This window comes from Etheostoma spectabile, chromosome 24 (genome assembly GCF_008692095.1).
Source record: "Etheostoma spectabile isolate EspeVRDwgs_2016 chromosome 24, UIUC_Espe_1.0, whole genome shotgun sequence".
In the NCBI taxonomy this organism is placed as follows: domain Eukaryota; kingdom Metazoa; phylum Chordata; class Actinopteri; order Perciformes; family Percidae; genus Etheostoma; species Etheostoma spectabile.
In genome coordinates, this window is record NC_045756.1 from 3,878,708 (window position 1) to 3,891,764 (window position 13,057).

The 13,057-nt window shown below is 40.9% G+C and overlaps 1 protein-coding gene across 4 annotated transcripts in view; it reads left to right on the forward strand.

Annotated features, from left to right (window-relative positions):
- zranb3 (zinc finger, RAN-binding domain containing 3) overlaps positions 1 to 13,057 on the forward strand; it is a 78,593-nt gene that overhangs the window by 31,035 nt on the left and 34,501 nt on the right. For all 4 annotated transcript variants that reach the window (XM_032506789.1, XM_032506787.1, XM_032506788.1 and 1 more), the window contains exons 10-14: positions 379 to 498; positions 1,155 to 1,334; positions 1,888 to 2,061; positions 3,018 to 3,492; positions 9,370 to 9,645. In XM_032506789.1, the coding sequence (XP_032362680.1) occupies positions 379 to 498; positions 1,155 to 1,334; positions 1,888 to 2,061; positions 3,018 to 3,492; positions 9,370 to 9,645 (1,225 nt within the window). The remainder of the gene's footprint in view (positions 1 to 378; positions 499 to 1,154; positions 1,335 to 1,887; positions 2,062 to 3,017; positions 3,493 to 9,369; positions 9,646 to 13,057) is intronic.

Genomic DNA, 13,057 nt, shown 5'->3' on the forward strand with positions numbered 1-13,057 from the left:
TACATTTACGTTACCTTAGCTGAAGCAGCCGGACATATAAGAAGAAATGGATCGCACAACTTACCAGTAGGCTACAGCTACAGCCAGTGGCGCTACGGAAGCCGTTCGGGGCAGCACATTAGTTTGAATTCAAGACGAACACATTATTAATTTAATCGTTCTCTCGACAAAACAAACTTTGTTATATCGAGATAACAAATTAATAAGTCGTTATCACAAGATAACAGTGCTTAACAAAAAAGAAATCCATGGCCGTTCTCAGCTTCCGTGCTTTTGAAAAGGAGAAATCACACATTCTTTCTCTTACAAATTAAAGAAATATAGATATTGGTGCAGCTTTAAAGTACAAAAGCTTAAATACTGCCTCTGTTGTTCCAGGCTGCTTATATCCGTATCGACGGCAGCGTCCCATCCTCAGAACGAATCCAGTTGGTCCACAAGTTCCAGAGTGACCCAGAGACACGGGTGGCCATCCTCAGCATCCAGGCAGCCGGTCAGGTACTTGCACACACACAAACACATCTACCATCTATGACCCTACATCACTTTTGTTCCAGTTGTGATATAGAAATAAAATACACTGCATTTTTTGAGCTGTTGTAGCCTCTGAAAACAAAATCTGCTTTTCAAGTAGTTCTGAAAAATGACTGAATTTCATTAAAAGAAATGTCTAAACAGAGTTTATGCCAACACTTTTTAATGACATGAAACCTATGAACACTGAAGAAATAAACTAGTGCTGTACTAATAATGAAGCAATAAATAGCTTCAAATATTGCTAAATAGTCATTTAGTGCATATTAGTCATAGTGATGACTGTTGTTGCTTGTATTGAATCAGGATCGAGGTTGGTGCAAGTAGAAAAAAATGCTGAATGTATTTTACACTTAATAATAAACTTGACATTAATTATTCTGGGTGACCAAATATGTGCACAAATTTTATGCATTCCAATCAAAGGACATAGGTGCTTGATGCTCTGATGTGGAAATTAGCTGCTAATATTCTGTTATTAAAAATAATTCACCATTTCAGTGGATGTGGACTGGAGAGTTCCATTTGAAGTGGTTGAATAAGGTGTTTTTGCTCTAATTGGTGTGTGTGTGTGTGTGTGTGTGTGTGTGTGTGTGTGTGTGTGTGTGTGTCCTCTTCAGGGTTTAACCTTCACCGCAGCCAGCCATGTGGTTTTTGCAGAGCTCTACTGGAACCCCGGCCACATGAAGCAGGCTGAAGATCGAGCCCACCGTATTGGACAAACGTCCTCGGTCAACGTGCACTACCTCATTGCCAAGGGCACCTTTGACACCGTTATGTGGTCCATGCTCAATAAGAAGGTATTGTGGGTGACGTTCCAGGGAAAGATTTGTGCTCAGCCTTTGATTTATAACCACACATTCATTGATGTCATGTTTAATTTGAATGGTAGATCACTGGAAACTCCTCACAGTCTCACCAAATGTGTTGAGAAAGACATATACCTAATTAATGATCAATTTGAATGTGATCTCACTGATAAATTCCTCTTGCATCGATCAGCTGATCTATGGGAAATGAACATAGTAACATAGCTAAAAACGTACCAACTGCTTAAATAACACTTTGCCTTATACTCACTGTTTCAGTATGCACCTGTCTACTAAAAACATTATCTTTATATACTGCCTGCATTAATGAGCAAACTTGTTAAATTGATTTGCATGTGAGAACAGGCTTCGGGGATTTACACTAATAATCACAGATGTCTAGATTTGTAATTAAAACGGAATTATTCCAATAATAAATGGCCTTGGAAAAGTGTTCATTACAGAACACGTGATTTGGAAAAGAACTCATTTGAACCGAACCGAAACATGAAAAGAACACTGAGCAACCTATGTGTCCCTGTAGGAAACGGTGACTGGCAGCACTTTAAATGGCAGAAAGGAATACCTGAAGGCGGACGAGGGCGACAAGGACAAGTGGGAGTTCCTCAACTTTGCAGATGCGTGGACGCCGAGCGAGATGGTGCTGCCACTGGAGGGAAACACAGGAAATGCCAAAGATGACGTGTTTTTCACTCATGTGAGTCAGCTGGAAGAGTTTGTCAGGAACATCAGTAGTGAAGAGTTGTTCCATTTTACCTTTTTTGTTTAGTTCTGACATAATAAGAAAAGAACACAAATGAAGAACACAAACGGAGAAATGTAGCTCAGCTGCTGATGTTCACCCCCTTTCCTCTGGTGAATACAGCATGTTGACATCTTACATCTTTATGTACATAACATCACGGAGTCTGTAAGTTGAATATCTGAGGACGTTATGTTATAAAGAGGCAGGAAGTTCAATATTTCGGTTGCTGTTATAGAGAAAGCTACATATAGTATAAAGACCTTGGGAAAAGAACACTTTCACGCACACCAAGCAATCTCTTCGCTCTAGTTATGTTGTCTGAGTGGAACTTAATAAAGTCCTTCAAAGGGAAAGAAGCCAGATTATAAAAATTAAACTTAAACTAAGATGACATTTTGAGTGGAGTAATCATGGTCATGTTGAGATTGGCATTTCAAGGCTTTCTTTTAAACAGATGCAGTTGTTTGCACTAATGAAGAAAGAACCAAAGAGCTCATCTATATTTAAATAATAACAAATATGTCTAAGGGTTGTGAGATTAAATATTTTAGTTTTAGTTGAAACACTTGAACTTAATTGCTTAAGTCAAAGCAGTCTAAATATATGTGCCCGTGTCACAGAAGAGACTAAAATCTGTTTTTTCTGTGCCTTTTCATTATTTGTCATCAGGTAGTTTTCATTATTATTTCCTGTGTTACCAGGATACAACGTGGCATCAGAAAATGTTGCTTTTTTATTTCTATCAAAGGGGAAAATTAATGCCTTGTGACATTTGTTAGAAGAAAAAAAGGAGAATTTGTGTCATGTATGCTGTGTTACTTTACGTGTAGATTAAAACCATTAAAATCATTCATGTAACAAACTGTGTGCTGTAGTGTCAAAAGGTAACCTGCATCTTTTTTTCTTAGTTTGAGAAAGAGAAGCAGCACGACATTCGTTCCTTCCTCTCCCCGAGCGCCAGCAGGGAGAAGAAGAGGAAGAGAACTGAGGATGAAGAAACATGTCCCTCCATCTCCTCAGAGATGGCTGCCCAACCAAAAGGCAGTGGAACAAACTCTGGAGAAAGAGAAGAGAAGAAGTCCTTCTCCCAAACCTCCTCCACACCCGACCAGGACTTCTCTCCCCAGCTGAAGAGGCTCCGGACGCCACAGCCCAGCCCCAGCACCAGGTCCCAATATGGTGCGAAGCGGCGGTCGACAGCTGCTTTGATCGGCTCCAGCAGCCCCAGCGCCCTGGTCGGATCCATGGCCCCGCGGAGGCTGTCAGAGCCCAACCCTTCCACTGAGAAGTGGAGCTGTGGGGCCTGCACCTACTCCAACAGCAGCCTGTTGCCTTACTGCGAGATGTGCGAGTTTCCGCGCTCTTCGTCTGGTGTCCAGTCAGGTAGGATCAAGAAACAAGTATTAACAAATTATTTTGTGTGTGTGTGTGTGTGTGTGTGTGTGTGTGTGTGTGTGTGTGTGGGTGTGTTTGTGTGTTTGTGTCTGTGTGTTTGTGTCTGTGTGTCTGTGTGTGTTCCCCTATTTTTTCTTTTATTAATTCACAAACTTCTTTCCACTGATTGCAAACTGGATTCCATTAAGAAGAAGACAATATTTCCATCAACTCTTTCTTGAAATGAAGCACCTGAAGCTGAATCCATTCATTTCTTTATTTTCCTTCCTGTCAATATCAATTGTAGCAGTCTGTTGACATAATACTTTTGAACAGCATTACAGATTTCACCAGATGGAGATGCATGATAGCGAAAGATGGTGGCAGGCTTGCCGGAGTCTGAAATAGCTCTGCTCAGAGAATATTATATTCTCTCTCTCTCTCTCTCTCTCTCTCTCTCTCTCTCTGCAGATGAATGACAAGGACACAGTATAATTCTCACCTGTCAAGCTAAGAGAGAAAGAGAGAGAGAATTTTCTTTTTTTTTACTATTGCTGCAAATGTCTTGCACAAAGTTGGGAAAAGTTGAGCCGGCTCTAGCTGATGTCTCTGACAGCCTATGATTGTATCTTGCAAAAGAGAGGGGAGGGAAGTCGTTATGACCTGGCAGGCTCCAGGTCCATGCTCTTTAAATGTCTGAGATGCATCACATCAGCTCACAGAAAGAAAATATCCTAGAAATCATTGCCGTTTCACCAGCAGTGATATTTAAGCAGCAATATTTTTAGTGCTTCTTTTAATGCAGGATGTTACACTGAATATTATGGTTGTACTGACATTAGGGTGCTTGTAATGTTAAGTCAGACTACACCCTTGGATGAAACTTTGTTGCTTCTTATCCATTCTAACACAGCAGCCCTCTCAAATCAATTGAAAGAATTACTACACCAACATGTGGCAAAGATGATTCATGAAACAAAAAGCCATGACAGGCTAACATAGTGTATACTGAAATGAAATAAGGACTTTGTTTAAGGCTTCTGGTTTCTAACATGAGTACACTGTTCACATGCTTTACGTATACTTTATGATATTGTCTCTTGTACATGGATCTTTTTACCCACAATTATTTGTAAGGGGAAGAAGAAGAATTGGAAATAATGCATCTACCAAGAAAAAGCATTTTGTTTGTACTATGTTAAGGTTTGATAATGAAAGGACTGATTGATAAATTGAGTTTTTTTATCTTGGTATATATATATATATATATATATATATAGCATATACAGACATGCAAGTTGTCATCTAACTCTTAGCAAAAAAGTGAATAAGCGTATATCCCAAAACGATTCCTTTAAAGACATCATGTTTTATAAGTGCTCAAAACCACTATGACTAATAGTTAAAAGGAAACAAGGTTTAACGGTCAGAAAGAAAATTTTACTCTAAATGGATCAGAATGCATAGATACTAAGATTACTCATGACTAAATGACCTTAGTCAACACTATGAGCTTGAGGAAAACTGCTAACAGGTCGTTTCCCCCTTGTTGTTTGACAAATTGCAGGCATTTATATTTTATCACGCAATCAAAATTTTGTGTGGAGGGGAGGTGTGATTAGAGAAAAGAAACGAGCAATAAGAATGATTTTCAACAAAGTCATGAAAAAAAGTTGTTGGAAATGTTGATTGAATGAGGACTAATTGCTTTCTTAATTGAGTCTCATTTACCTGTTTTTCCTCACTAACCCTAATATGAATGACGTGGCCCAAATGAGAGTCTAAATTGCATAAACCCGCAATATTCTGTTTATTTTACATTAAAAGAATGTTACCTAGCTATGCAGATAGATAGACAGATGTGCATGAATCTCTAAATCAAGATATTGTGCCATAAACACACACACACAGGATACACTTGAGTTATCCAGTATGACATTTAATTTCTCACCTGTCTGCATTAATGAGTCTCATTATGCAATTATAAAATCTATATTTAGTGTAAGTAAAGAGTAAATATTGGCTGTGCTGAAGGGTTGTTTGCAGCTCAGTCCATTGGAAGTGAGGATGGTGTACTTAAACACACATTTCAAACATGTAGTACCTCAGCCTTTGAGCATCACCCAAAACACACACCCACACACTCACCCACACACATATTTTTGAACAGTATTCACCCCCCATTTCATTCTCAGCTGCAGCAGATGCTTGATAACCATTCAGCAATCACACTCTCTTCTATGTCACAAGCGCCACTCTGCATTCACAGCAGCAGCCTGTGTCAGCTCACTAGACGGGGAATTTAACAACCTGCTAAATTTGTAAATGACAGACTGTGCTGAGAAATAACAACTGTATTTATGGAGGTATCTCTCAACTTGGCAATGCAATCCTCAGCTCGTGGAAATGTAAGAAAATAATCAGGTCAGAGCTTACAGTATGGCATGAGAGATGTCTCTTCAAGAGCAACAATTCCTTACAATGACAGTAAAGTAAAATTGTGATACTGTCTCACAAGTTTAAGACGAAATGCTCACTGAACACTGACACATGATGCAAGGACATCCGGGCTTTATATTCAAAGGAACAGAAGAAGTATAATTTGGCTTTAACTGTCTATGAATTTGAGCAGCATAGCAAAGACAGCAGCTGTAGAGGAAGAATAGTAAGCATGCAGAAGGATTATTAGTCTGCTGTACCATGAGGCTTTTGTACCAGAATGAAATGTACCAGAATGTAACAGAAGAAGATGCATGAAATGAGAAAGGAAAGCAAGATCTTTAAGGATTCCATGGAAGGTATTGAAGCTTGATGTGGGAAACAGAAATGGCAGATTAGAAGCTGGCTAGCAAATGTCAAAGTGACAAATTCACCCTTTGCTAAGCCCCTTTCCCTTAGCTACTGTTGCTACGTCTGTTAAGCTTTCCATTCTGGAAATGCACGTGAAGTTTACAGTGTTTATGGTGGTAGATTTACCACTCAAAATTCCTGCAAGGTATTGGCCAGAAGTAAACAAAAGCAGCCGATTGTTTCTGGCCGACCACTGTGGTCATTTCAGTCGACTGAAATGACAACGGTTGCATGCAGATTTTATCAGCTGTAGCTTGCTTGTGGTAGCTAATTTGCCCCAAATAACAGCTATTTGAAAAAGCCTTCTCTGGCTGCCTTTCTAACATTTCCACCCTTTTTAAAACGAGAATCCTGTGAAAGGGTCTGAAATTATCACCTGACTGCCACATACATTATGCCCTGCTAAAAAACTTGCTAAAGCTTCCAAGCAAAACTGAGTATTCTCCCAGGTGATTAAAGATGTAGAAGACATCTTAACAAAGGAGACATTGTTCTTGTATAGCAGTGTATTCCAGTTAACTTTTACCTAGAAAAGATCAAAGCTTTGCAGAAGAGCATTAACCCTACACTATCTTGGGAAACAGGTTTGACTGGAGTAGCTGTTCCTATATCATTAAAGAGCAGGACAGAGCCACTAACATGAACCTAAACTATGATATAGAAATGTGTACCCCATGCAGCGCATGTTCCTCTTATATTTTTACAATTCTATCTTTACACTTTTGCTTTTGTGTTTTTGCATTTTGAAATGCAAAAAAAGAGATATGTTCCTCCTAACCCTGTTATGTACCGTGTTTTGCCCTGCAGTTCTGTACAGCCCTATTGACACCACTTTGTCATGCAGCGAAATCCTTGACAGGCCTGCCTTCTCTAGCTACGATTGCTAAACTATAATTAAGCAATGTCTGTTCGGAGGAGGGGTTTAGTGAATGCTAAATTGTGAAAGCCGGATTTTTTAGCCATCTTTGGCGGCAAGCTGTGGTTATAATCTCCAGTCTTCTTTTATTGGCGTTGTTGGTACTCTTTGCTTTATCTGTTCAGCATGGTGGCCATCATTTCTCATATTTACCACAGAAAAGGATTTCTTGTGCGGCAGGGAGGGGAACTTACCCAAACAGCTTTCATTAATTGGACCCAAATTGAATCACTGTTTTGCTTTACTGTCAGTAATCCAGAACAGTTTTTAATCAAACTGTCATGCATTATAACCTCCTTCAAATGACATGGTTTGACATCTCAGGTGTGTGTCAGTGTGTGTCTATTTAGCACCAGTAAACAACAAGACAACTTCTGTTCAACCTTTTTCGGGTTGAATCGGTGGTGTCAAGTTCCTGTTTGCAGCTTTTTCAGGCCGAGAGCGTGGGCACGGTTCCGTCCTTCAGCTCTTTTACCAGTGGACCAGCAATTTGTCTCTCAGCACCTGCTGTGTGAGAGTATACAGGATGAGGACAACATGGTTATGGTTAACATGGTTAACTTTTTTTTTTGCCAGAACAACAGCAATAAAAGCTTTTCCTGTTTTAATTAACTAGTGGAGTGTGTTATTTGTGATGTGAATTCTGATAAGCTTATGCTATTGGCTCACATGCTTTTTGAATGTGTTTGCGTGTACTAGTATAGTTTGTGTGTCTGGAATCAAGACTCAATTTTGGAACCTAATCAAGCCACTACAGACACAATGGGGCCCTGATCTGAGGGAAAAGAACGGGGTTGACTGATAACGTTGAGGCATAGCCCTTTTTTCCCCCCAGTTAACATCTTCCTCGGTGGGGACAGCTTAACACAAATTGAGCCGTCTCTCTGCGGTCTCGCTCAGCTTGTTAGGGAAGGGGGACAGCGGCGGGGCCAGGAGCCCAGAGATTCAGATGACATTTTAGGGAGACCGACTAGAGCCTGGCCTTTTGAAGAAACAAGCCACAGAGAGGCAGGGTTCACTAATTAGCCTTCTGCGTCCCCAAGTCTCACAACTTACTGTCTTGTTAGATTTCACACCTCAAGTTCAACAAACAATGTTAAAGGATATGATTTAAATTTTAACTAGGGAAGAAAGGAAAGGAAATTGTATAACACTTCCCTGAATGAAGTTCTGTTCAGACAGAAAGTGACATTTACATTTGGTTATGAATAACTGCCTTCTTGCTTTTAGCAGCTAATCTGTCTGTTAGCTTTTCCTTGATGATAAACATTTGTACTGCCAAACTCTCAGTTTGTGGGTGGCAGTGCCTTAGAAGTGTGCCACTTAAAAGTAAAATTGTATATAATGTGGCATCTATTAAAGGTAATGGTATTATCCTTGCATCCATTAACATTTTTGTGTCTTAGATTTCTGCTTGACCTTCACAGAATTACAACATTCAGTATGAATGAAAATTACATGAATGGTTCAGGCAAAGCAAGCGTGGTTGCCAGTTTACAAGGTCTGTGATTGGCATTCTGCCGTCATCAGATGTTTGAATACCGCTCACTGCGCCCGGCTGGAGCGCTGTACAGATGCAGCAATTGCTGACAATTATTTTGTTTAGGTTTAATTGCACACATGATGCAGGCGGGCAATTAACGAAACAATGTGACACAAACATAAATGACTCTCCCGGCAAATTATATTGACCGTCTGATTTGAGAGCTGGTGAAAAGGGGGGCTGGCAGGTGTTCCATCTGCAGTGCTCTGCTTCACTGCCGATGTGCTACTGAGCAAGGATCTAAAGAATCCTCAACAGTGTAGACCAGTGGTCAGAATGTAGCTATCAGACAGTTACCTAGAATAGATTTTGTTTAGACATTCCACTACATCCCTGCTTATGTCTATCCATTTTACACAATCTTCTTTTGCCAGTAAAGGGCTTATGATAGCTAATAACATCACTAATGAGCCATATTGAGTTTTCTTTCATGTCAGCAGTCATTTTGTCACACTCTTCAGATGATGGATATTTCGCTAGGGAATGAAACTCTTCAAAGTCTGATTACACTGTGCAACTCGGCCAATAAAGTAATCTTGCTCTCTGTCTCTCCCTCCCTCTTTCTCTGCTGGCTCAGAGCCACCCAGGCCTCAGCAACCCCCCTCCACCAAGGGGGACCAGGCATGCGTTGTCCTCTCCAGCTCCGACAGCGAGCCGGAGCTCAGCCGGCGAAGAGACCAGACTCCAGAATCGCTCAAAGACAAACAGAGCAAGGAGGATGAACCTCCGAAAGACAAACAGAAACCAGGAGAAGCAGAGGAGGAGGACAAGTGGCAGCTCAAAGGCAAACATTCAGCGGGAGAGCGAGGCGACAACATCGCTGGCGGCTGCCTCCCCCCTGACCACACACAGGGTAATCCCACCTGCAATCTTCTCCTTTTCATATCCAGGGAAATTGACTGGTGCTGCATTGTCACCTGCCCATATAATGCTGTTTAATATCATCACTTCAAACCAATAAGGGACTATAATTCATTCCATATGGGGCTGGGTATTATTATTCATACTATTATTAGTATCTAGTTGGGGATATTGCCTATTTCTTTACTCAGGAAGCTACAGGAGAGATTGAGTAAAACTTTGCTAATCTCCAAAGTACAGCTTGTTGAAACCAGAAACCTTCTTGGACATGGCCGTGGGAACATATTTTGAGTTGGGGGGTTGAAAAGTTTTTGAGAGATATTTTCCGCTAAAGTCAACCACCACACACCACACTGCATCCATCACATCGCTCCACAAGCGGATAAAACAACAATAATCAAATCCAAAATCCAAGACAGGGCCAAACTAGGCAAGGGTAATGCAGGATATATGCACAAAGCTACGACAATGGCACAGAATACAAGCTCAAACACCGAGCCACAAAATACAAGGGTATAAAACACAACACTGAATTAAATTAAGTCAAATCAAAAGTTGGCTGCCTCGTCATTTGTTGCTAGCTGGTTTGCTGTGGGTGTGACAGGTGTAGAGGTGCTGCTGCTACTTCTTTCAGTTACAGTTGCTGGGTTTTCTGACTCAGGTATAATAGGCTTTGTAGCCTGCAATTGATTTACAAAGAAATCCAAAATGCGCTTTCTTGCCATGTAATAGGCAAGCTAGCTTCTGTACTGTTGGCCCGCCGGGAAAGTTTCCACAACTATCTTCACTCATGAAACAGTGTTAGAGGCGCGCAGGCAGATTAATTCATTAATTCAGTAACTAATTCAAATTATGTGTTCATTTCTTACCAACAAATTTTAAAATCAAATTACATTTAATTCTAATGAAAGGGAGTAGTGTAATATCAATAATCAATTCTTTAAAATAAATGTATGTCATTTAAAATTACGGTTGTAGTTTGTCTACCTTTTGCTAAGGGTGTGCTGCAGCACCCACTGCACCCCTAGTTCCCGCGGCCATGTTCTTGGAGCACCAAAATACACACAGTGGGCCCTACCTTGCACCCAGCGCAGCGCAAAGCCCGACGCAAGTGTCTTTGCTAGTTTAAGACAGATGCAGTTGTCAATTTCCTGTCCAGCGCCCACGTTGATTAAATAGCAAATGAAAATTAAAAGAGTACAAATAAAAATATTACGATGCAAATCTGCCATCATAATAGCCATGCTCCAAGGAACAAACACGCCTGGCTTTTAAAGGGAATGGGAGATGACGATGATGGTTTATTGCATGTTGCGGCCAAAACACATCTATGAGTTAATGAAGACACTAAGTTTCAAAAATCCCCTTTTGAACCATGCGCCCAGCCAGCAGACCCTTTTTTCTGCCGTCTAACTAGCAAAAGTGGATTTGGACACGCCCCAAACGCACCTGCGCCATGCGCTTCACGCTGTGTGCTTAGATCGTTAAAATAGGGCCCAAGGTATTAAGTCCAATCATTGTCCGGTAGGCAACTGATGAGCTTCTGATCGGCTGTTTTTTTAATAAAGTGGACGGAGGTCTAATTACATAAAAGGCACAACTTCCCTCCTGACACCAACGTAGCCTTGAAACACAACCTGCTTTCCCTGCTTTCCCTGTCCACTCTGGTTATATGTGTACATGTCTGCAGGTCTCTGAGGGATGTGAAGAAACAAATTCCCAATTACACAGTGTGTAATATTGCAAATTAAGACCTCTGTGTTCAAGTACTTGTGTCTCAAAGGGATACGCAAAGCAATAAATTGCACTAATTACAAAGAACTAATTACACTGTGTGTAATATGAAGAGCTCTAAAAAAAAAAATGCTAGACTAGCAGAGTCTAAGAAAAGCATGTGACCTGGCTGTTGCCTCTGAAAGCGTGCAGACATTTTGGGTGAGAGTTAATGAAGGATGAAACTGAAAGCCGTTCAGGGTTGTTTTTAAAGGTTCTTTGCAGAATACTATCATAGCAAGGAATATTGCACACGCCATTTAGGTTTTAACGGGCAAGCTATCAACCCCTATTACCCTTTAACATCTTAAGATCAGTGTGCAACAACTTGGCAGATTCCTTTCCTTTCAGACAGACAGTCAGCCACACACACGCACACACACACACACACACACACACACACACACACACACACACACACACACACACACACACACACACACACACACACACACATGCATCCATTAGTGGCCAGAGATTGTTGAGTGGTTAATTTCCTGTCTCTGTAGCTACTTGTGCCCCCCAATGGTCTAGGATTGAATCCCACTGTAGCTTCCCCTGCAGTGCCTTCTGCACTCTATGTCCCTCCTCCCTACTCTCAGGCTAGGAAATATTAAAGGTGAGAGAAAGGGCCGCTTTCTTTTTTGAAAAACGCCTCTATTTAGACCGACTCTCGGGGAGAGATAAAAGCTCCACTGTCGATCAGAAATAGCAGCACTAAAGAGACACGGCTGGATGCCAACTTAGCTCCCCATGTCCCCTCTGGACGTGTACTGTTCCCTTGAGACAACTTATATCTGTCTGTGTGTCATCTCTTTATCTATCTGTGTGTCTATATTTCTATCTGTCTATTTATCTGTCTTTCTGTCTGTCTATATAGCTATCTATCTATCTATCTATCTATCTTTCTGTTGTCTATCTGTCTAGCTATCTAGCTACGTAGCTAGATAGTAGAGCTATTTAGATATCTTGCCATCTAGCTATCTATCGGTCATCTATTTATCCGTCTATTTATCTGTCTATATCTGTCTAGCTAGCTTCTCCAACTATCTAGTTAGAAAGATTTCTATTTATATATATATATATATATCTCTTTCGGTAATCTTTCTATCTATCTATCTATCTGTCGCTTATCTGTCTTCCTGTGTATCTGTTTGTCTTTCCATCCATCCATCCATCCATCCATCCATCCATCCATCCATCTATCCCATTGGTGGTTTGTCAGTTTGTTAGATACATGCCATTGCCGGTCTGTCTGTGTGGGTTGTAGTATGAAACACAGTGGTTGTCCAATAAAAGTGACCTATGGGGTCAGGAGCAGTGCCTAATGATTTCCCTCCACCTGCCAGTGGTTTTAGAAGCCGAACCGCAGAGCTGTCAGCCGCCCCCACCTCTTGATTGCTCTGAGATTACTTTCCTCACAGCACAGACAAGCAATCACTCCTCCTCTAGCGTCAGTGTGTCCACGTTCGGACGCCAATCGCTGCTTTTGGCCATATTCTGACACTTCCGCCCTTTTCGAGTTACTTTACGTTTCCGATTATTACCAAAATGTTAGCAGAATTGATCTATACCCATACATATGCATATTCTTATATGTACAAGGGCATTTAGATGTCTGATTTGTATAT